General features: G+C 42.7%; 1 protein-coding gene and 1 non-coding gene across 2 annotated transcripts in view; both read left to right on the top strand.

Annotated features, from left to right (window-relative positions):
* Window positions 1-380: 380 nt before the first annotated feature.
* NID1 (nidogen 1) overlaps window positions 381-25,275 on the top strand; it is a 64,442-nt gene continuing 39,547 nt past the window's right edge. The window contains exons 1-6 of the mRNA XM_056853332.1: window positions 381-572; window positions 12,886-13,185; window positions 14,354-14,583; window positions 15,877-16,289; window positions 19,652-19,801; window positions 21,529-21,780. Of these exons, the coding sequence (XP_056709310.1) occupies window positions 381-572; window positions 12,886-13,185; window positions 14,354-14,583; window positions 15,877-16,289; window positions 19,652-19,801; window positions 21,529-21,780 (1,537 nt within the window). The remainder of the gene's footprint in view (window positions 573-12,885; window positions 13,186-14,353; window positions 14,584-15,876; window positions 16,290-19,651; window positions 19,802-21,528; window positions 21,781-25,275) is intronic.
* TRNAA-GGC (transfer RNA alanine (anticodon GGC)) lies at window positions 9,764-9,835 on the top strand. The gene has a single exon. It is a non-coding gene; the product is annotated as a tRNA-Ala (tRNA).

Raw genomic sequence — 25,275 nt, 5'->3', positions numbered from 1 at the left:
GAAAGCAAAAAGTACGCTTTCAAGCACACAAAACGTGGGGCAGCAGACCTCCTAACTGGCCTCTTGGGAAAGGGCGGGAAACTTTCTTTGCTGAAGGCTGCCGATTAGAAAAGCAAAGATGAGTTGCTGGGTTGGGACTTTTGATGGGTTTGGGATGCGGGAGGAGGGGGCGGGGGGGCAGAAGCCCGTCCTCTCGCGGCGATAGGCCGGCTTTTCCTTTCCACTGTCGGCCGATTGGCCGGCCCACCCCCGTCTCCCCCTCCCCTCCGTTGCGCCATAGCCCCAGCGGGGTTTAAAACGCGGGGGTCTTGCGCCCGCCGGCTTCTCCGCCGCCTCGCCCGGGAGCCGCGTCGAGGCGGAGTTTCTGCAAGGAGGGCGCGATGGGCAGCCGGAGGGGCTTCGGGTTGTGGGCGCTGCTGGCGCTGGCTTGGCCGGGGGGCTGCGCGCCCCTCTTCCCCTTCGGCCCGGGGCGAGGCGACGCGGCGCTGGAGCCCGGGGACGACGCGCGCTCCCCGCCCCTGCAGCTGGGCGTCCCGCTGCGCTTCTACGGCGCCAGCGCCGACTCGCTCTATGTAAGCGCGCTCGGGGGCTGCATGCAAGGGGGCTGCATGCATGCAAGGGGGCTGCGGCCGGGCTGGGGAGAGAAGGGGGCAGCGGGTGGCCCGGGGCCTTCTGCGTTTCGTGAGGGGAGGCAGGAAAAGGGGGCGGGTGGGCCACTGTCAGTGCGCCCCAGGACCCGTCTGCCGCCGACCGGTGGGAGCCAAGGGCCGGCTAGGTGGGAGGTTGCCTGGACTCCCTTTGGGCGGCCACGCGCGGCCGCTTTAGGGGCTGTTTGCACAGCCCAAGTCGTGCCCTTTCAGTCCACTTTCAGTGCCCCTTTCCGAAAGTTTGCCAGCGGGTTTTGCCAGTGCGCGCGGTAAAACCCACCTTCGAAGTGGATTGAAAGTGCATTATTTGGGCTGCGTAAATAGCACTGTGTGTGTGTGTGTGTGTGTGTGTGTGTGTGTGTGTGAAGTGCCTTATTTGGGCTGCGTAAATAGCACCGTGTGTGTGTGTGTAAAGTGCCGTCGAGTCGCCCCCCACTTATGGCGACCCCCCTTTTTTTGGGTGGGGGGTTTTCATGGCAAGAGACTAACCGAGGTGGTTTGCCAGTGCCTTCCTCTGCACAGCAACCCTGGGCTTCCTTGGGGGTCTCCCATCCAAATAGTAACCAGGGCTGACCCTGCTTAGCTTCTGAGATCAGGCTAGCCTTAGCCTCCTTTATTCCCTGTTTCAGCCAGGTTCGAACTCAGGTTTGGCGAAACACATGCGTTCAATCCTGGCGGAAACCGGGGATAAAGGCGGCTAAAGCGACCGTGGGTTTTCGCCCTTTGAGCCAGGAGCTCTTTTCTCTCATTCGAGATATGTGGCAGGGGTCGACTGTGATGCCTCATTGGTGAAGGGAGAGGCCTTCTGCACATGCTCTTGCTCTAAATATGTGGTGCATGGGACTCAAGGGCCATTTATGCACGGGAGGTTTTGCCTTGGATTTGCCGCTCTCCAGATGCACATTTTCCCCATCCAAATTCTCAAAAATAAGCCCCTGTGCGGAGTTTTGAGGATTTGAATGGGGAAAATGTGCATCTACAGCAGGGGTGGGGAACCTTTTTTCTGCCAAGGGCCATTTAGATATTTATAACATCATTCGCGGGCCATACAAAATTATCAATTTAAAAATTAGCCGACCAAGCCCCAAGCAGGCAGCTGCCCCAGCTGCCCCCCCCCCGGCATGGGCAAGCAGGCAGGCATCCAACGGTGGTGCACTCGCCCACATGGTAGCACAGGATGGTCTGTTGCACCAGCTGGGCGTAGCCGTCCAGCCACATGCCGGAGTTGCTCCTGCTCTGCATGGTCTGGGCCAGATTCTACAGCCAGTTCTACTACCTCCGCTTGCAAGGATGAAAAGATGACACACTGGCTAAGAACTCCCGCCCTGCGCATTCTGGCCCTGCCCCCTTTAACCCCTCCATTGTTGCCACTTCCGCCCCCAGCCCTCTTGTAGTACAGAGGGAATACGTGGGAAAGGGAGTACAGTTTCTTGGGCGGTCCTAGCAGCTCCATAGCTAACGACTCTTCTGCAAGGGGGGGGGAAGGTTCCGTTTCTCGGCAAAACAAACTCTCATCCAACTTGAATAGAGGCTATTCGTGTCTGCGGGAGGGGAAGGATCACTGATTTGGGGGATAAGATCAAGACCAGGCTCTGTATCTAGTTTAAGTAAAGGACACTCTATAGCAGGATGTTCTAAAATGAGCGCCACTCCTTATATTGTGTGAAGTCCTTTTGTTTAGCTAGACTGAATGCTAACCCCTCTATGGTTATGCAGGGCAGAATTTTGAATATACCATACCCAGACAGGATCTGTCCTTGCTCTTCTGGCTCTATTGATTCATTAGCTCATGCCCTCTTGGAATGCTGCTTTTATGAGGAACTTTGATCACATTATATCTCTCCCCTTTTAACATATACATCTAATGCCTTTGTGTCTGACATAATGCCTTTTTTACTAAGTGACAGTGATCCCAAGGCTGCATTGTCAGTGGCAAGATTTGTTTCAGTCCTTATATCCCTCAAACATTAGATATATGCTGCTCAAGATCAATGGATCAAGGAGCTTCTAAGGGATAAAGGAAATTATATTGTGTGAAGCTGGGATGGTCTGCCCTTGAACATTGATATAAACAAGAGTCAGCTCATAAATAGGGGAACTTATATGCATGTCTGGTGGACTTGTAAAAAAATCAAAAATTTTTGGAAAAAAATAATAAAAGAAACAAATAATTTGATTAATAGTAAAGTGAAAAGAAAACCATTATTTTGTTTACTGGGAATACCCACAAACGATATTCATGATCGGGATAGGATTATTTGTCAATATAGTTTTGCTGCTGCAAGGATTGTGATAGCGAGAGTATGGAAACAAACAAGTAAACCCTCAATTACAGAATGGAGAGAGAAAGTGTGGTTATATATGAGGATGGCCAGATTAACAGAAATTCTGCATGGAAATGATTTGGAAGAATTTAAGTTAACATGGTTTAAGGCTACCTCATATTGGGATAAGTTGGGATAAGTTGGCAAAAATGGATTTTACTTTGTTATTTAGTGAGCTATAGAAAATTATTTTTTAAGCAATATTAGAATTTAGATAATTAATAAATAAAGCTACCGGACACTTCTATGGAAGTCATGGTGATGGGTCACTTTTGGTGGGTGGGGGGAAAGGGTATTTTTCTTTTGATGAATGTATTAAAAAATGAAATGTGTTCAATATGTTATGTGAATACCCTTTTATATCTATATATGTATTTTTTCTTTTTTTTCTTGTTTCTTTTTTCTTTTTTTTTTGTATTGTAAAATTCAATAAAAAATTATAAAAAAAAATAAATAAAAAATAAATAGGGGCACCTTCTGACTCACAGCACTGAGAACGGGGTTAAGAAGTCCTGCAGGCAACAGCGGGTCAGAGAGAGGGTTGTTGGGTGGGAAGGGAGAAACTGTCCAGAACGTTTTGGCAAGTAGAGTAGGTTTTTGCTACTCCCAAACAAAATAGAAAGCAGATGGATTGTTAGCCTTCCAGGACTTGCAGTCCCAGCTGGAAGAGGCATTGTGACGGTGTAGTTTACTCCATGGCGCTATAGGACATTCAGATGAAATTGCCAAGAGGATATTTGAATACAAACGGTCAAATCTTGCTCTGGTCTAAATAAATGGTGCTCCTCTTCTGGCACTAAATGAGCTGCTAAGGACTTTATTTTTCCATGTGTGAGTGAGTGGACGAACTCTGGAATTGTTTATTTGCTTACTCCAGATCTTGCTGTAGGAGTGGTGGGGGGAAATGTTTTTTTGATACGTTGCTATTCAACTAGTTCTAGGAAATATGCTCTTTTACAATAATGGGAGTTTAGAACAAAAGATAACTTGATGGTGTTGTATTTGTGTACGATATTGTCTTATTAAACAGGTCAAATGTAAGTCCGTTGAATAGTATTTATTACTGGCACACTACATCAGGTACATAAGCATTGAGTGTGCAATCATTCTACACTATACTATGCACAAGACAATATAATTGTAAATTGTTATATATATTTAAAATTCAGCAGAGGTGTAGACCAAAAGACTACTGTATTATATGGCTAGTCTTAAAAATACAGCTTGTGTTGTACTGTAGAACAGTGTAGTGGTTAGGGGGTCAGTCTAAGACCAACTGTGCCATGAAAACTTGCAGGGTGACCTTGATCCAGTCACTCTCTCTCAGCCTAACCTACTTCACAGGGTTGTTGTTGGGAGAATAAAGTGGTGAAGGAGAGAATAATGTAATCCAGTTTGGGTTCCCAGTAGGGAGAAAAAGCTGGGTATGAATATCTCAATAAATAAATACCAGCTCTTGTGTTACCTAGCATTATTCTGATACTGCTTTTGTCAACTCTGTTATATTGTTTTGAGAGACCTAAGTTCGGTTCCATCAAATTTAATAGCAGAGATTACAAAACTGAGATTTCAAAAATGAAGCAAAAGTTGATAAAAGCAGAGTATGAGACCCAATTTAAGTGTGAGGTTAATGAGGCAAAGGAGCCCCGTGGCTCAGAGTGGTAAGCTGCAGTACTGCAGTCAAAAGCTGTGCTCACAACCTGAGTTCGATCCCAACGGAAGTTGGTTTCAAGTAGCTGGCTCGAGGTTGACTCAGCCTTCCATACTTCCGAGGTCGGTAAAAGGAGTACCCAGCTTGCTGGGGGTAAAGGGAAGACGACTGGGGACGGCACTGGCAAACCACCCTGTGGACAAAGTCTGCCAGGAAACGTCAGGATGTGACGTCACCCCATGGGTCAGGAATGACTCGGTGCTTGCACTTTACCTTTGTAACGAGGCAAAAGAGCTTCCCTGTGCAACTTTGCATGTATTAAGTGTCTCATTTAAGTAGCTGCAGCCTGAGTGAAGCACCTTATATATGATTACTTTACATGCAAGCACAGTTTCCTCCAAGGGCTAGGGATCTCTGGTGTGCAAGCAGCTTGCTTTGAAACATGATTAAGGGTAACCTGGGCGTGTCAGACAGGGAAGATTTTTGCCTTGGCACCCTCACATTTAAAACATTTAAAAAATTGTCACCTGCAATGTTGGCCCAGCTTATGTCATGAAAACGCCAGCGTGATCCACAACTAGAACATCTAAAAATTTGCTCGGCAAACATTTACAGTGATAGTCTTTAGAACCACACTCTTATAGGAACATATGACACTGCTTTATACTACTGAGTCCTATCATTGATTCATCTATACCATTACTGTGATTTGTAATAACACACTGAAGTTTCCAGTAAAAAGTCTGTCCCAGATCTACTATTGAAGGGCCTTTTAAAGGGAGAAAGGAACTAGTCCTTCATGCAACATATAGTTAATTTGTGGAACTCCCTGCCCCAGGATGTGATGATGGCTGCCAACCTGGAAGGCTTTAAAAGGGGAGTGGACATGTTCATGGAGGAGAGTGCTATTCATGGCTACTAGTAAACATAGATACTAGTCATGATGCATACCTATTCTCTCCAGGATCACAGGAGTATGCCTATGATATCAGGTGCTGTGGAACACAAGCAGGATGGTGCTGCTGCAGTTGTCTTGTTTGGGGGCTTCCTAGAGGCACCTGGTTGGCCACTGTGTGAACAGACTGCTGGACTTGATGGACCTTGGTCTGATCCTGCATGCTTTATGCTTTTATGAGATGCCAAGGATTGTGTCTGTGTGCAAAGACGTGAGCCCTACTGTTTCATTATGACCTCCCCTACCTCTGTACTGTGTCCCCTGTTCTGGTCGTAATTGCACCCAGCTTTCTGTTTTAATCATGTCCCTACATTGAGTGGGTTGAGTGATCCCAGTTGTTTAAAAACTTGGATTTCTTCTCCCAAACCTTAGAACTGTTCAGCAGCTTTCTGCTACCCATTCTTCTTTTCACAAATTCCATTTGCTAATTGAGGCAGAACTATGTACAAAGTGTACATGGCATGTTTTCTTGCACCCCATAAATGTACTTAGTCAGCTGTGCAATTCAGAAGTACTGATTCCTAAAAATATATCATGGTTATGCCCTGTCAGATTAAATAGAATTATATACCCTAAAAGGAAAAGATGAATTCTGTCTCCAGACAAACTCCCCTGTTGAAATTTCTTCCTCCTACTCTTCATGTAAATATATCTCTGTAATAATAAGCAGTCTTACTGAAGTGTGGATAATCTTGGTTTGGACTCGTATTTAATTATAGTTTCATTAACATTCATGTTTGCTCATTGTTCTCAAATGGACACACACTTGTTTTGGCAAACCTTAAATAAATTTCTTTATTGGAATTAGCAACAAGTCAGTAGGTCATTCTTACCCTTAGAAGTCAATGGAAAAAATCTCATTATTAATGAATCTGGATAACACCATAAGTCACTACATTAAAATAACTTCGGTGGTTTCCATATAGGGATAGGCTTGTGAGCTGCTGATACAGCACAACAGCAATGGGGCTTCCACTTGGCAGAAAGCTCAGCAGTTCCCTTACCCCAATCAATCCCTTGGCAGTGGCCATCCCCCTTCCCCTAGTCCACCAGGGCTTTTTTGGTTTTTTTTTTTTTTAACAAAGGTTACTCCACCAATTGCTGGTGCTGTTAGATCTGCTCTTCTGAATTTATTTATTCATTTTATTTAAAATATTTCTATACCTCCAAGCACAGTTGTGGCCCAAGGCAGGTAATGACATCTTAAAACAAGACTATAATATAAAAGCATGAGTGGGAGACCAGAAAGAACTTGTTGAGGGCATTTCATTTCCCCCTCACCCACTGTTTCCTCTTTTCCACACTTGGAATATTGTGTACAAATCTAGTCACCACACCTAAAAAATGATATTGCAGAGCTTGAGAAGGTGCAGAAAAGAGGAACCAAAATGATCAGGGGGCTAGAGCAACTGCCCTGTGAGGAGCGGTTAAAATGCTTAGGGCTGTTTAGCTTGGAAAGAAGGCAGTTAAGGGGAGATATGAGAGAGGTCTATAAAATTATGCAAGGTAAGGAGAGAGTGGACAGGTAGAAGCTTTTCTCCCTCATAATATTAGAACGCGGGCTCATCTGCTGAAACTGGAGGGTAAGAGATTCAAAACAGATAAAAGGAAGTATTCACACAACGCATAGTTAAATTGTGGAACTCCCTGCCCCAGGATGTGGTGATGGCTGCCAACTTGGAAGGCTTTAAGAGGGGAGTGGACATGTTCATGGAGGAGAGGGGTATTCATGGCTACTTGTAAAAATGGATACCAGTCATGATGCAAACCTGTTATCTCCAGGACCAGAGGAGCATGCTATATTAGGTGCAGTGGAGCACAGGCAGAATAATGCTGCTGGAGTTGTCTTGTTTGTGGGCTTCCTAGAAACACCTGGTTGGCCACTGTGTGAAGAGACGGCTGGACTTGATGGACCTTGGTCTGATCCAGCATGGCCTTTCTTGTGTTCTTATGTTCTTTTTAAATTTCTTTTTATACAAATTTCAAGTATATATTCCTTATTCTACATACATTGTTTGTGTACTGTATTTTTCTCATTCCCTTCCGTCCCTCCCTAGCCCCACGCCGTCTCCTTATAATTTTTAGTCTCTTGATCCCAGCCACGGGCACAAAGTCTGGATCTTCCACCGAATGTCTTTTCTTCCTTCTGTTGATATCCACTCTAAGTAGGTCTTCCATCTACTCGTGATTTCCCTGTTCTTGTCTTCCCATGAAGTCTTCTGGCGTAACATCTGTATAAATATCCGACTGTATAAATTCAAACAGATAGTTGTGCCAGATTTCTATAGTCCATTTACTTTTATCCTTCCAACCCAGAGCTATTACTGCTTTGCTTGCTAATAACATAGCCTTGAATATGGCCTGATCCCTCTTGTTTACCCCTGAGTTCCCTGTTGTGCTCATTAACATTAGTTTAAAATCTATGGTTAAGGATACTTTACATGGTGTTCTTATGTTATTACCTCTGGTGGTCACATACAGCACACTACTCAAACCAGTCCAACGTATTATTAACGACCTACAACCAAACTGTATTGTGACACTTCCCTCTTCAGAGAAGAGAGTTTCTAATGTGAAGCAAAAGGGATAGAGCAACTGCCCTATGAGGAGCCTCTATCATGTCTCCCCTCAACCACCTTCTTTCCAAGCAAAACAGCCCTAAGCGTTTTAACTGCTCCTCATAGGGCAGTTGCTCTAGCCCCCTGATCATTTTGGTTGCTCTTTTCTGCACCTTCTCAAGCTCTGTAGTATGCTTTTTTAGGTGTGGTGACCAGAACTGTACACAGTATTCCAAGTGTGGTCTACCATAGATTTGTACAAGGGCAGTATGATATCAGCAGTTTTATTCTCTATTCCTTTTCTAATTATGGCCAGCATGGAATCTTCTGAGGAGCAAGGAGATCCTGGGGCAAAAGCAGATGGATGTGCACAAAGCCTGTTGAGATTTGCTACATACTGCTGCTTTTGTTTGGTCATTTGGACACATTAAACACAGCTCTTCAAAAAAGTAATCTACAGTTCTTCAAGCAGAGCTTTTTCATGCTTCTGCACTAATCATACCAACACATGCCAACTATTGGGGTGGGGAGATGAAGGGAAGTTGGGAAGGATAGGTGGGATATGGCAGGAGAGGATGCTTGTGGGAGCAGCAGAAGGGGTAATAGGGAATTAGGAGAATATTTTATTTTACTGTAATTTAAAAAATGTAAATAAACAGTTTGCATTGTTAATTAAACATTAAAGTTGTATTTCAGCTGTCTGAAGATCATTTGTTGAAGCCCCCCTAAATTTCTGGGGAGCCCCTCCCTAAATCTCCCATAGCCCTGCCTCCATAGATAGTGGCAACGGAGGCCCCTCCCTGTGATGTCATTGGCTCCTCCCTGTGATGTCCTAGCAATGCCTCTGGCCCAGCCCCCGCCCCGGTGAAACTGGAAAGTCTACACCCCTGGCACCCAGTGCTGCATAAGGACATGATCTTAGCATTTGCCATCTGAGAAGTAGGAAAAAATAACATTGGAGAATAAATTCTGTAGTAAACAAGAGAAATCTGTCCAAGTAAGAAGCGTTGGAACATGAAATAAGGCATCTTTAGCAATACTCTGCTTTAGTTATAGCTGGATGTCTCCACGGGTCCTTAACAGAAAGGAGATAAGTGATCTCCAATATGGTACCTGTGGTTTCTCTTAAAGTTAAGGGCCAGTCCTGGCTTTCCTCCATCTCAGTGCAGCCAGTGGGACTTCAGAAAACTCCAGGAGGCCGCTCTTTTTGGTCTACAAGGACCACCCATTCAGAAACAGCTCCCTGCACCATAAAAAGGTGCTTGTCGTAGGCTGAACTTTCTAGCATGTTGTGATTGTCCCCCATAGTAGCCATTTTGTGAATGGTGCCTCCTCCCATGGCAGTCATTTTGTGGTGATATCCCTTTATCAAAATTCCATCCATGCCCATAGACTTTGGGGACTCCTGAGCTAGAGCAGGGCCAGACAGCAAGGTATTGTACCTTGACTGGATCAAAAATGTTTAGAATAGCCATTACAGAGAGAGACAGAATGGACCTTTTCCCTTAGCATAATGTAAGTAGAAAACTGTCCTCACACTTTGCTTTCTATCTCTGGTTCTAGAAGGCCTAGAGACTTGAGTTTGTTTGTTTTAAAGGAAAGCTGGCCCTGTGAGCCCCTAATGGGGAGGGGCCGTGGCTCAGTGGTAGAGCATCTGCTTGGCATGCAGAAGGTCCCAGGTTCAATCCCTGGCAGCTCCAGTTAAAGGAACTAGGCAGGTAGGTGATGTGAAAGACCCCTGCCTGAGACCCTGGAGAGCCGCTGCCAATCTGAGTAGACAATACTAACTTGGATTCAGTATAAGGCAGCTTCATGAGTTCAAGGTGATGTGTTCAATGGCAGCTAGGCACCTCCCCATGGCCTGGTTGGAGATCAATATGACTGGGCCGGAAGTGATGCACTGCCACTGCTGAAAGAGTGGGATCTGGCCACTCGGCCAGGAGATTTAAAGGTTGGCAGTTGGGAGAGTTAGTGCCCAAGGAGTGTGCAGGAGCGGCGGCCAGCCCAGAGGAGGCAAGAAAGCTGGTAGGTGGCTCCAAGACCAGGGAAGAGCGGCCAGTGTGGCCCTCAGAGGTTGCAGCAGAGTGGTTGAGGCTGGAGGGGATGACAATGTCAGCCTGACTATAAGCGGCTGCTGGGAGGGGGGAAGGCACTTGCTGAGGAGAGGGCAGCAGTGGGGCCCAAGGACACTGGCAACCATGGACTGGGGTGGGAACACCTCAGGGCTCATGGCCAGACCGTGGCAGCACTAGACCTACCAGGGCTGGGGGAAGGAGCGCCCAGGACTGTGGTGGGACCAAAGGAGCTGGTGAGGGCGCAGAATGGTAGTAAAGGGAAGGACTGTTTACCATAGGAAGGGACAGAGGTTTAAGGAGCATTAAACAGGGGCTGAATGTTTAATTCAAATTTAGACGGATTATAATTGTGGTTTATTGTTTCTGGTTTGCTGAAATTGTATTACTTTGTTGTTGCTGAATTGTGATCCGCCTTGGGCCCCGCTTCGGCGGGTGGAGGGCGGAATAGAAATATGATTAAATTAAAAAATAAATAAAGGTGGTTTGTTGACAATGAGTGGCTGAGGGGGATCCCTGGAGGACCACCCCTGTGCAACACTGCAGAGGGTCCCTGGTCTGGTGCCATGCAAGGAAGTGATGCTGAGAATTCAGGCTAGTTAATTAACCAATGAGTAATAGACAAACCAGTTTCTAGATCAAACCTGGCCAACAGAGCAATAAGGTAACCTTGTGTGTGTAAAGTTCCGTCAAGTCGCAGCCAACTTATGGTGACCCCTTTTGGGGTTTTCATGGCAAGAGACTAACAGAGGCGGTATGGCAACCTCCATTTTGTTTAACGGTCTTATAAAATATAATCTTTTTTATTTCTGATGCTGGAGTACTTAACCATAGGGTATTTTATTTAAGGGTAAAATACGTTTGGATTTTTGCAGTGTTTGGACAGTTTAGGGAAACTTGTGTTTGCTCTTTGGTGTAGAGAGACTTGAAGGATCTGCCAATCCAAGACTTGAAGGATCTGCTGTATGTGTCACTTCAACAATGGGAAGGTCATAATGACACATTGCAGGCCCACCTAGATTCTCCTAGGATTTCTGTTAGATTTCCATGCCATTCCAGATCAGAATCCACACCACCAAATATTTCCTGTTGCTCGCCAAAGCTTTCTACTTATTGATATGCCTCAGGTCATTTTTACAGACATCTTTATATCAGAGCTTTGGACCAGCTGGGGATTTTTAGCATTAGCTTTCACACCAGAAAGTGTATCTTTGGTTTGTGTCCATTTGGCATCCTTCATATAGGCCCCAAAACAGAACAGCTGTGTCTGTTTGAGAAGAGCCTGAATGTTTGGTGAGTTGGCCTGGGAAAGAATGTCTGGACTGGTGATCTTATCATGGTGAGGAAATGGCAAGGATGCACTGTAAACACCAAAGATGGAAGCTGCTGCTTTTTTCTCTTGACATTTAGAAGCAGTCTCAGATTACTCAGAACACAGGGCAGGGAGATGAGAGTTTTTCCTGCAGTGAAGTGGTAAAATACACTTTCTCACCTAGAGCCTGAATGGACACAGTCAATTCTAGCATCTCATTCCTTCTTTGTATCCATGGAATCAACCTTTGTCTTGATGTTTAGTGTGTTATTCTGACAAACACGGGTTTGTGTCTGCCGAATAACATGCTTGCAGGGGGAGGAGCATTTGCTGGACACCTGGCCATGGGGAGCGCTGAACCCTTCCTCTGCCTCCTGATTCCCACCTTTGCATTACCCCTTCCCATTTTACTTTTTCCACTGCTGAGGTCATTTCCTGGCTTGAAAGTTTGCTGTGGGGGGGGTGGGGTGGGGAAAAGCATTTAATGTCAGAAGGGCTAACTCCTTCACTCCCTCACTCCCCCTGCTGGTGCCCCATACAGATGTCCACTATCCATGAATTTGGCAAACGTAGGGTTGGAAACTCTGTTCTGCCCTTAGAGCCTAACTAGACATTGTTAGAGGTATGGAGCAGCTGTTCTAGTCTCTGGTTTCAAGTTAACACTTAACATGACACCATTGTATGTTTTCCTCCTCTACCAAAAGCCAGCGATCTACCGCAGTAGCAATGTCACACAGCATGTTGTGTAAAACCAGATGTTACAGGGAAAACAGATGGAGAGACAAGAACTCCAGAGACTCCATGTTTCTTGCAATGTCTAGCTAGAGGTTTCGTTTTGCATTATTGCAGGCATATGCCACAGGTCTGCCAAATGTGGTGGCTGTTTTCTCAGTCGAAGTGCAAAGTGATACATTATCATTCATGATGGATGGAGAGGTAGCCATGGTGTATATTTTGTGGACTTTGTTCTCTCCCTCCTGCTACAATCCACTAAGCCCCCCCCCCTTTGTTCCTGGGAGTCAGTGGGCCCTCTGGAACAGTGTGGGGAGCAGGATAGAGGTTTGCAGTGGTAGAAGGAATCATTGGAAATTGCTGTCTCCTTTTTCCACAAACAAAAATGCCTTTCTTTCTGAGGAACACTGTGGTTGGATCCATTCCACTGTGGTAAACATTATTTGAAGTTAGTTATGGTTTTCTTAATATTCATGGAACATGTGGAGACATATTTGGTAGGGTAAGGATATGCTGTCTATTTCAAACTAGATACACGCTTTACAAAAAATGCTGCAGATAATTGTTTATATCTGGTGAGTGTGCCTCTTGTTTGTTCTTTAGACTTGGGTAACCTTTTACTACTTTTTATTAGGTTCTTACGAATGGTATCATTGCTGTGACTGAACCACCAAGGGAAGAAGATTATCTTGGTCAATTTCCTCTGAGTTTTGGAGGTATTGCTCCCTTTTATGCTGATTTGGATACCACAGGTGGACATGGGAAGGTCTATTACAGGGAAGATTCATCTCCTGATGTCCTCCAGCTTGCTGCCAAGTACATTAAAAGAGGCTTTCCGGATACTACCTTTCACCCACACAGTGTTGTCATTGTTACTTGGGATTCTGTGGCTCCTTACACAGGACCTGGAGAAGATGCCGTTTTGCAAGTCAAGGTGAGCATTTAACAGCCTAGCAGCAGAAAAACGAGAAAGCACAAATGTTGTGATCCACTCTATTTTTAATGCCAAAACTAAACAAACCAAGAGCCAATGTTAGGGTTGCCAACTCCAGGTTGGGAAATACCTGGAGATTTTGGGGGGTGGAGCCTGAGGAGGGTGGGGTTTGGAGAGGGGAGGGACTTCAGTGCCGTGGGGCCCATTGCCAAAGTAGCCATTTTCTCCAGGGGAACTGATCTCTATCAGCCAGAGATTGGTTGTAATAGTGGGAGATCTCCAGCCACCACCTGGAGGTTGGCATCTGTGATAGGCTGTCCTGACATACAGTTGAAGCTCAGAGCTGTAGTGGATTGATTTGGACTGGAACCATCGTACTGAGATGTGGAGAGTTTAATTCCCTCCAACACACACATACTTTCTCCTCAGGAATTCACCTGTCTCCCAGCTGCCTTGTACCCATATTGTGCCTCTCTTTTTTCCCAACTGGGTCCAACAACTGGTGGCGGGTAGAGTTAACACTCTGTTTTATGTGAAAATCTTTTTGCATGCCGTAAGTAACAAATATCCGCATATATGTAAGTTGCTTTAAAAGATCTTCTAACGTTTAGTGTTGGTGAAACCCGAGTGGAAGTGAAGATGCATTTAAGTGCAGAACTGAGCTTTTTTTAAATCTCACAAATATTGATTTATTTTTAAACATTTCTATCCCAATTTTCTCCATAAGCAGACTCATATGGCCAGGGACACTTTTGACGTTCTATGTACTGAACAGCAAGACACCTTATGCTGCATAGCAAACTTCTTTTAAAAGTGAAAGGGCTTTCAGAAGCAGTTTATGATGCGGCATAGCTGTCCAAAGGGGGGAAACATCAACAATTCCGCCATGTTGTTGAACAAGTCCAAAGTAGTGCTTGGGATTGTGACATAGGGCTTCTTCATTTTACAGTAAGGCTCTTTGATATTCAATGCTCAGAAGAGCAATATATGTTTCACTTCAGGTCACTGTGCTCCTGAAAAATGTATTGGCAACATGTTCAGTAACAACTGTGTAAAACACTGCCTGCTTGAACTTGTATTTCTAATATTTATGAAGAATAATAAAAAATAATAATTATACCTGATCTTAATTTCCTGTAAATAAATGAAATTTAAATCTTCCCCACAGAGAAACACATTCCAGGCTGTTTTAGCGTCTTCTGATTCCAATTCCTATGCTGTTCTCCTTTATCCAGAAGATGGTTTGCAGTTCTATAGTACGCATTCTAAAAATGATATGGAAATTATCCCTGCTATTGTTGGCTTTAGTCAGCCCTCCACGAATTACTTCATATGGGTAAAAGCTGGATCATACAATATCATAGCTAATGAGGAAGAAGTCATTGGGAATCTTCACAGGTATGCATCTTTTAAAGACTTTATATTCTCTTTTATGTAAGAAACTGTTTTTTGATTAATGATATTATTAATGATTTTCTAAATCATAAATAGTGGAATTAATCTGCATAAAGATTTAAAATATTTTTGGATATTTTCTGAATATTTTCATAACATAATAATGTATGAAACAATATTTTTTTTGGGGGGTAAAGTACGCAATCTGCCTACCTTTTTGTTATTGGTTATCACTGATGATACACCATCATGATCACAAGAAGCAAGAAAGGTGGACTATGAAAAAATAAGAGCTAAAAGATGGTTGAGAAACGGTGGGATGGAAGAGCATGAATGTCCATTTCAGTATGAACAATTTGTCTTATATAGATCTAATTCATAGGTGCCAGTGCTGCAGATCAGCATTGTATGGGGTGCCTTTCCACATAGGAGAGCCAGCGTGGTGTAGTGGTTAAGAGTGGTGTTATGGAGCGGTGGACTCTAATCTGGAGAACCACATGAGTGACGGATGCCAATCCGGTGAACTGGATTTGTTTCCCCACTCCTCCACATGAAGCCAGCTGGGTGACCTTGGGCTAGTCACAGTTCTCTTAGAGCTCTCTCAGCCCCACCTACCTCACAGCGTGTCTGTTGTGGGGAGGGGAAGGGAAGGTGATTGTAAGCTGATTGCGGCTGTCCTCGGCCAGGGCCTTTTCAGCCCTGGCCCCAGCCTAGTGGAATGCTCTGCCTAATAACATCAGGGCCCTGCGGGACTTGAAAAAGTTCCGCAGGGCCTGTAAGACAGAGCTATTCCGCCAGGCCTATGGTTGAGGACGGCCGCAGGTGAGATTAAATGAGATCAGTGCTGGCCTCCCTACTCCCCACCCCCAGTTTATGATCTATTTGAGGGTGGACAGCCGAACCAATTATATGCTTATGGTTGGCATTACCTGCCAAAGTAAGCACGTATATACGATGTCCATCTTTTAAATTAATTGGGTTGTTTTATGGTTTTATATATTTTACTGTTGGAAATTTTGATTGTTGTAACCTGCCCTGAGTCCGGCCTGGTTGGGGGAGGGCGCAGACTAGAAATATGAAAATAAAATAAGTCGGTTTGATTCTTCCTTAAGTGGTAGAGAAAATCAGCATATAAAAACCAACTCTTCTTCTTCTTCACATGAACAGATATGTATACTAGTCTGAGCAATGAGCCAGCACACCTATTTTGTATCAGTAATTGTAGGCATAAAAATGTTAACGTTAATGACATGATTGTAAATGCTTAAGAGAATTTCTTGGGTTCTTGTCTTCTAGGAGCAGTAATGTGGGAAAACAAGGGGTCTGGGCATTTGAGATTGGTAGTTCAGATAATATAAAATTGCCAAAAATTACTCAAACTCCTGCCGGTGCAGAGTATAATGACTACGATCAGTTCCAAGAAGTAACTACAGACTCTTCCATATTACACCCGGATTCCATCGAAATAAGTCAACAACATGAATCATCTATTACCAGAAGAGGAGATCAACTCTATGTTAGTTACAATTTGCCTCAGATAGAAGGAGAAGATGGTTTGCAGTCTCCATACCATTTTTTAACAGAGCATCCTCCAGTTAATCCTCCACTCCCAACAGGGAGAAACCCACCTCTCCAGTTTCCAGGCCAACAGTTTCCTCAGCAACACCCTCAGATTATAGATGTGGAAGAAGTTGATGAAACTGGAATTGGTAAATATGGTCATTTGTGATTGGTAAGGTCACTTCAGGAACACAGAATAAGTAATACAATGATCAAGGATAAATCTAATAAGGCATTTTATTAACAGTCTTATGCACACATTTTCAGTTGCTACAAAGAAGAAAAACTTTCCTAAGCATCTGCACAAATTACTTGTCTGTGTTCACCTCACAGTGTAGTTAGTATGCTGGACTAGGATCTAGGAGACCCAGGTTCTAATCCCCTCTTGACTTCATTTACACCCCACATTTCTTCCCAATGGGGACCCAAAGCAGCTAACATATTTCTCTCCCCCCACTCTGTTTTATCCTCAAAATATCCCTGTTAGGCAGACTGTGTGACAGTCTCAAGGGCTCTCTCTCTCCCCCTCCCTCCCCACTCCCAATTTCACAGGATTTTTGTAAAGCTAAAATGGAGGAGAGAATAAAATGTTATAAGCTATTTTGGGTCTCCATCTCAGGGGGGAAGCAGGGTTTAAATAAATAAATAAATATGGAACATTATTTCACATGCAAAATTGCTGCTTCCACAAAATTCATACATGTTTTCTATGCTTTGTAACGCTGCAAGTACTTTTTAATAAAAGTAACGCAGCTTTTAAAACGTTTTAACCAAAAATGCCTTTAGCTGTGTATGCAGCATGAGATCTACTGGAGGAATATTGTGATATTGTGGTATTTCACAGAGAGGGGAGAAAAGGGACAAAGCAAAGAGGAATCAAATTATTTTGTCTTTGTCTATTTATCCTCCCTCTCTTACCCACTCACACTTCCTCACTCCATGGAGCCAGCTTGTGTGACAACTACAGTAACAAGTTTGTTTGAGCAAAAGGGCTTTGGTGGGACAGCAACTGTCCCTGGAGAACTCCATAAAACCAAATAAGTGGAGGCATCTATCTGATTCTGGCTTGAGCAGGGATGGTGGCAGCAGTGGTTGACTAGCCCCCATTATGGCTTTGAGAACCAAACGGTATATGACCTCCTTACCCCCAAACCATTGTATTGAAACCATTAGGCTGAAAGGGGAGAGCCTAAATGTGTGGCATTATCCTTAGAGTATAAGCGTGCTCTCTGAGGCAAAATCTGTCCCCCTATACATACACCAGTCCTTTCAGTCCCTGTCACTATTTAAAACATCCTGTTGGGCTGAAATTGGGCATCTGAGGCCAGTTTCCTGCCCTCTTCATTGATTTAGCTAATGAGGCCTGGAACACTGAACAAAGTTTCCTTTCCTCTCAAAATATCCTCCCTAATGCTGGAAATTTGTTCGTTCCCTTCCTACATTACCTAACGTGGCTTGTACACTTCCTGTCCATGCATAGTTTATTCAGCCTACGTCAAGGCTCATAATATATGTGGAAATACTTGTAGTTACTCAAGTAAGCTAGTAGACTCAGCCAACATACACAAAAAAGGGTCAAAATTGTTGATTGTTGTTAAAGGCAAAAAAGCAGAATTCCCTCCCATGGTTTCCTGTGTGCCACTAAGAAAACATCTTACATTTTGAGTGTTCTTTTAACCTTGAAAATCTTGTTCAGTTTGCTTGGACATACTTTCCTTAGCCCAGATAAGTTTTCTAATATTTTGGGTCATTTCTGGCTTTATCAAATTTTCTTAGAAATGACAGCAGAAACAATTGGAGTCCTAGAATGGCGCCTTAAGTTCCTTGCAGCATATTTTTCAGTATAGTTGGAAGCATTTCATTTTAGGAGATCAAGTAGTGAAGTAAATTAATTACGTAATGGGGGCATATGTTACTTCCACCGCCTGATGTGAGCTTTGCAACCCTGGAAGTGGATCTTGGCCGTTATCGTTATGGGTCCAAGTAATGCCTGAATTACTACTGATTTCAATATCCAGGGTTAGAGGAGAACTGGTGTTTATTTAAATGCAGGATCTTGCTTTTTGGAGTTTCCTTCAAAACATTAAGGGTAGCGAGGAAGAGCACGAACCCTCCCAATCTCACTGTTGGTAAAGGTGGTGGTTGAGCAACTGTCTGATCAGCAGAATAGCTCCATCGAAATGACTCCAAATTAGTCCTTAAGGTGACCTAAACTATTTCACCATAAGGGTTTCAGGTGGTACAGAAAGTAGTAAAGGTGATGGTTGAGCAACTAACGTCTGATCAGCAGAATAGCTCCATCGAAATGACTCCAAATTAGTCCTTAACTATTTCACCATAAGGGTTTCAGGTGGTACAGAAAGTGGTCACTTATGTTCAAAAATAACAAATCAGTGCAAAATGGAATGACAAATCTGATGGGGTGGTCATGATTCGCAACTGCCTGGAAGAGTCCCATGACTGAAAAGGATGTCTGCCTCAAAGTGCCACATGGATCAGCATGTGATTGCTGAGGCACCCCACAGAGTACCATGAATTTGATTTTTTTTGCTGTTATGCAAGCTATAGTAATGTCCTCATGAAACCAGATGGAAAATTCTGCGAGTTGTTCCATTAGATGCAAAACGAGTGTTTCTACCACATGAGAACATGTTCACTACCATAGGTAACCATGTCTTTGAAGGAGGCTATCCCATTTCCAAATGTCCAGTAAAATATGCTCAAAATCCATGATACACCCATTGCTTCTAAAAGTATGTGTCTACTGAATGTTTGCAGATGTGCATCTTCTCTTTAGACTTTGAAAACGTTCACTGCAATGGCACATGTTAACACTTGGTAGATTATTTTTGCAAACAGTACTTTTTATGACACTTGAAGCGGCTTTCAGCTGTGAGTTGACCACAGAACTCCGAAGCACGGTCTCCCAAGTAAGCTTCCTTCACCAGAAACCCCATTGGCCAGGCTATACAATTGGTACTATCTCTATTTAGTTGGTCTTTCATGACCCTCTATGGTTCTTAATGCAGTACTCTACTGTTAAAAATAGCTGGTACAATCTGCATTCAATGGAAAAGAAGCAGTATTCTTCACTACTTCTCTAGTAAAAATTTCCTTAATCACTGTCTTATCTATCCATAGAAGCATGCACCCTTTAACCAAGGGTTACTCATGCTGTTCATGAGTAACTAGAAATTTGCATGCCCTTCCACTACCCTTCACCACAGACTGTAGCAAACAGGATACCTGTTTGACTTCATAGGTTTCCAGCCCCACTGCACTCCCCAAGCTATTGCTCCTGCAGCAGGAATAGAATCTCCTGTTCCAGCATGGCTACATCCTCTTCTTCTGTGGGTAGGCTTATATGTTTAACAGATAGCCGGGCAAGGTTGTGGGAGAATAAAATACACCAAGATTGGCTTAGAATGCTTTGTGGCTGGCACAGAGGCAGAGTTTTGACTACTAATTCAAATGCTGTGTTCTCAGGGCTGTGCTTTTTCATTCTCTGCAGTGTTTCGTTACAATACAGACGTCCAGCAAACCTGTGCAAACAACCGTCATCAGTGTTCTGTTCATGCCACTTGCAAGGACTATCCAAATGGCTTTTGTTGTAGCTGTATTGCTGGTTACAAAGGAAATGGCCGGCAGTGTGTAGCAGAAGGTAATGTAAAAATGTTTCAAAATGAAATGTTCTAAAATGTATCACAACAGTTTTAATTAGTTCAAATTAATACAATTGTTGCCATGCTGGGGCAAATCAGGGGTCTTGCAAGTCCAATGAATTATCTCCAGCAACACCCAGAACAGGGAACTTCTATGAAAACTTGGCAAATATTAAAGAAAAGGCTGTTGTCCACTACTAACTTTTTGCCTTTTCCAGTAAGATATATAAGGAGACCATGAACATAAAAAATTTACCCCTTTTTCAGTTTGGTTAACTAGCTGTGAAATTAACCAACTGTGCTATTTTTGGCATTTCTTTTTTTTTAAAGGAATTGTGCAATTTAAGGACTGAATAAATGGACATATTGAATTAAGTAGAGATCTTGCCCCCCTTAAAATCCGAATATTATGCCCAAAATAGGAGAGTTTAGATTTTTTAAAAATTTAAAATAATTATATGCCTGCCTTTCTCCCAGGCATCCCATGACCTAAGATAGATAACAGTATTGTAAAAGCCAATACAAAACAATTTAATAAAACGAACATTAAAATAGTCATTTTGCGAATAGGGCGTGGATAGCTATAATTGTACTCAGCTTGGGTACACACAGATCTCTTCCCAGGGTTGAGCCAAGAGGAAAGGCAGGATATAAATATTTTAATTAATAAATAAATAGAATTACACATGGTTATTTCAAATCCTGGTTAACTCCAGGAGGTTATTTTTAACTGCAATTAACAATAATCACATGTTCTGTTGAACTTATTTATTTTGAAGATTTATATGCTTTCTCTCCAGAGAACTGTTTGAGGCAGTTCACAAAATAAAAGCAATACAATAAAATCCTAAAACCAACAGCTTAAGCATTATCAGTCATCTCGCTAGAAGCAAACAGCTTAGAAGATTTGTCGAAGGCTTTCACGGTCAGAGTTCATTGGTTCTTGTAGGTTATCTGGGCTGTGTAACTGTGGTCTTGGTATTTTCTTTCCTGATGTTTCGCCAGCAGCTGTGGCAGGCATCTTCAGAGGAGTGCCTGCCACAGCTGCTGGCGAAACGTCAGGAAAGAAAATACCAAGACCACGGTTACACAGCCCGGATAACCTACAAGAACCAACTTAGAAGATTGCTCCTGGGAAAGCCTGGAAAAAAGAGATGGTTTAGTCTGCTGCCTAATGCACAGTAAGGAGAGCACCAGGTTTTCACTCGGACGAATTGGTGATGGAAAATTTGTGAGGTGAATGTTTATTTGTGCCTGGAGAGAATGCACATGAGTGCCAACATTTTACGATGGGTAGCCGTGTTTGTCTGTGGCAGTAGAAAAGAGCAAGAGTCTAGTAGTACCTTAAAGACTATCAAACTGGTATCTGAAAAAGTAAGCTGTGACTCTACCCTGCCAGAAATTTTGTTAGGTGCTACTAGAATCTTCCTCTTTTCTACTGCCACTATTTTAGTTTGCCTATCTGTGCAAACTATGAACAGTAGTTGCTATTCTTGTAATCTTTTCCTGCCATTCTTTTAAGTAATCAGGCATACCTATATAGATTTTTTTTCTTTTGCATGCGACATGCACATCAAGCACATTGTGCAGTCTGGCATATATTGATATGTCTTAAATTGATCACTTATAATGAAGACAGTCCTAGTAAGATATGCATTGACAAAATATGTTAACAAAAATATTGTGCTGTAAATTTGCTGCATTGTATTATATTTTATTATACTAGGCTCTCCCCAGCGAGTTAACGGGAAAGTCAAGGGACGAATCTTCGTAGGCAACAACCCAGTTCCAGTTGTATTTGAGAACACTGACCTCCACTCTTACGTTGTGATGAATCATGGACGCGCCTATACTGCTATCAGCACAATTCCAGAGGCTTTGGGCTTTTCCTTGCTTCCTCTTGCCTCCATTGGCGGAGTCATTGGATGGATGTTTGCCGTGGAACAGCAAGGACATAAAAATGGGTTCAGTATTACAGGTAAATGTTATATTTGCTTTTTAAAAATGGCTTCAAACTTCAGGGAGCTATAAACAGTTGTCCAGTGGTATGGATACTTTTTAGTTTATTTTGTATGTGGACAGGATGTTTGGGAGTCTGCGGCCTACCCCTCCTGGTTGCTTAAACCTGTGGGTTGGGGAAAGGGCTGGCTGTCTGGGTTTGGGAGACAGTAAATGACTTCTTTAGAGGAGGAATGGTTGACCTCGCTTTAAAACAGATCCTAAAGAAATCTACTCCTGACCAGAAGATTTTAATAACTATCATCCAGTCTTTGATGTACCATTCTTGAGCAAGGTGACTATACAAGTGGTGGCTGGGAAACTCCAAGGATGCCTAGATGAAGTAGATGGGTCGACTCATTTATAGTCTGGTTTTAGGCCTCGTTATTTGACTGAAACGGTCTTGGGTTCCCTGGATAACCTAGGTGGAGCGAAACCTTGTTGATTCTCCTGGACCTTGTAACAACTTCTGATACCATTGCCCATGGTATTCTTCTGGACTGCCTTTTGTGGTTTAGAACTGCCTTTTGTGGTTTAATGAACAAATAAATAGAATTAAATATGATTGTTTCAAATCCTGGTTAAAATTAACTCCAGGAGGTTATTTTAAACTGAATTTATCAATAATCAGATGCACTGTTGAAATTGTTTATTTAGAAGATTTATATGCTTCCTCTTCAGAGAACTGCTTGAAGCAGTTCACAAAATAAAAGCAATACAGTAACATCCTGAAAGCGGCAGCGTTAAGAGGTACCAGTGTAACAACAAGCCCTAAAAAGAAGAACATCCAGCAGGTTAAAATGATGATAATGTGGGTTTGACTGTCCAGAAGCTATAATTCATATATAATTCTGTGGCCAGAATGCGGACCGGAATGGGTCATAGTGACCATATCACTCCAGTCTTATTCCATCTAGGACGATATAATAAAGCACCAACAGCACGATGTATGTGCAGTTGTGGTTTTATCCCATTATATCTTAGCTTGCCCTCTTTATGCAATACCTAGGGAAAAATTCCTTCATACAATATTAACTAGGTTAAACTTGTTTCCTGATTCCAATAAATTAGTATTTTTATTGTCGGATACTGACTAATTTATCACTTATAGGATGTCACTTTTCGTTCTAGCAGATAAAACGATAAGAGCTAAACTGGCGCCAAAGAATGTAACTAGCCAGAACAGATGGCCAGTTAGGGCATATTTTAATTATATTGTATTTTATCATAATTTATATGGCATTTTGTATTTTATCTTTTATCTTTATTGTATAATTTTCTTGTTTTATAGTCTTATTTACTTTGTAATAGCTTTTGGCTATCTACAAATAAAATATTTACTTACTAGTTACTTACTTATTCCATCTATACTGGTTCCCAGTTTGTCCCAGAAGCCATTCTGTTTTATGTCATTCAGTATTCTCTTGCATTCCTGCAATTCCCCCATAGGCTGTTTTCAAAGCATTGGTGCCGTCCTCCTATCTACGCCTACTAGACAGGGAATGTTTACCTTGCAGAATCAGGTAACGGCAAAGAGCCAGTTGAGCAGAACTTGGGTGCATAAGAAAGGTAGGGAGTGGGCTGTAGGCACAAGATGTTTGGGGGTGCCTAACTCAGGAAAGAAGAAATAACAGAAATTGTGCAGATGGGCCACAGTTAAGGCTAATAATGAAAAGAGCCCTCCTGCAGCAGTAAATGGAATTGTGGGGGTCAATGGTTTCATTCATTCAGCATCTACTAAGGACACCCATCCCTTTGTGTGGTGGACCAAGGAAAGTGGAGGCATAGGATGCTCTTCAGGGCACAGGCAGTCAGAACATTGCCTTACCTGACAATGGGAGTGAAAATAAAGAATTCTTCCTGCTGTTCTGGTATTGCCCCAAGGCCAAAAGTCGTAGTTATGATAAAGCAAACAGACAGGACACTCTCTTTAGTCTGTGCCAGCTAAGAGCTTTTTATTGAATTTATTGTTTTGATTTCTTGTTTAAAAACAAGCTGCAACCCAATGCTATTCCTTCAAAACTGTTTTTGTTTACAAGCCACAAGGGGCAGTTCACAAATTCTCTAGATTAACACTTTTAGCTGATATTTAGTAGCAACACCATTTACCCAGAATACACTTTTAATCAAAGCTGGGAAGGGAAGAGAATTATTTTGAAATTCATGCAGTTTATCACTGAAACCAGTTGTTTGCCAAAACAACTTCTTATGGGAAAAATATGTGAAAATCTTTTCTTTCTAACTGTGGGTGCTTCCAGACAATCCCAAAGCAATTTTTTTTTTTTTGCTAAATTCTATTTCAGCTCTACCATGCTTCAGCACTAATTGTACATTATGGATCTTGCAATGTATTGTGTTTTTCAGGGGAGTTGCTATTCTGGGGAACTGCAATGCATTCGATATGGGGCTGCCCTTGAAAAGTGTTCAGAAACTTCAGTTAGTACAGAATGCTGCAGCCAAGATGTTGAATGGAGTGGGTTGTAGGGACCATATCAGTCCGGTCTTGGCCCATATACACTGGCTCCCAATTTGCTTTTGGGCACAATTCAAGATGTTAGTGTAGACTTTCAAAGCCCTAAATGGTTTGGACCCAACACACCACCCTTATTAACCTGTCCTACCACTATGGTAATCTTTTGAGGTCTTCCTTTGAGTGCCCCTGCCTTCTGAAAATAGGTGGGTGGCGACCCAGGAGAGGGCCTTCTCTACTGTGGCACCAAAACAACACTACTCTCTCCCTGGGGAGATTCATCTGTTTCCTTCGGTTGCCATCTTCTGCCAGTGGGTAAAGAATTTTAAAAATGTTTAATTTGGCATTCCCTCAGTGATCCCTTCTTCCTGGTCAATGTTTTAATTGTTTTTATGACTTTGTAGGTGTTTTAACTCTGTTTCTAACGGCTTTAATTATGTGTGTTTTTTTGTGGAGGAGGTTGTTTTTTAAATAGTTTTAAAATGTGATTTTATTATGTATATTTAAATTTGTTAGCCCTCTTGATAGCCTTTCTGATTGCCCTATTTACTAAATTACATAGTCCCACTGCCATTGTTGGACTACAGCTTCAACTGTCTACCTCTTTCCTTGTAAACAATGCCACTACTACTAAGGAGGAAAATTCACTATTGTTGTAACTAAATTTCATTGTGAAATTTGTGGTCTTACTGTTGCTAAAGACTTATACTATAACATGGAAAGATAAATGCCTACCTCCACTAATCCAAGAGATTGAGGACCTTACAAGTTTATCAGTATTTGAACACATGGCATCATAGATGAGAATTGTGCATAGACATATTTAGAAACCTTTTATAGATGCTTATCTGTAGACTTGTGGTGGTGGTGTGTATGTGAATGAGTTTGTTTATTTTATTTTTACCTCACCCTTTCCCGACCAAAGTCAGGCTCACATATATAATCTGTTTGGGGTAATTAAAATTTAAAGAAACTTTCAAAATAACAAAATTTCCCACCTGCTTT

Source organism: Euleptes europaea, chromosome 7 (genome assembly GCF_029931775.1).
Source record: "Euleptes europaea isolate rEulEur1 chromosome 7, rEulEur1.hap1, whole genome shotgun sequence".
Classification (NCBI taxonomy): Eukaryota; Metazoa; Chordata; class Lepidosauria; order Squamata; family Sphaerodactylidae; genus Euleptes; species Euleptes europaea.
Note: the sequence above shows the minus strand (reverse complement) of the source record. Positions and strands in the feature narration are given on the sequence as shown.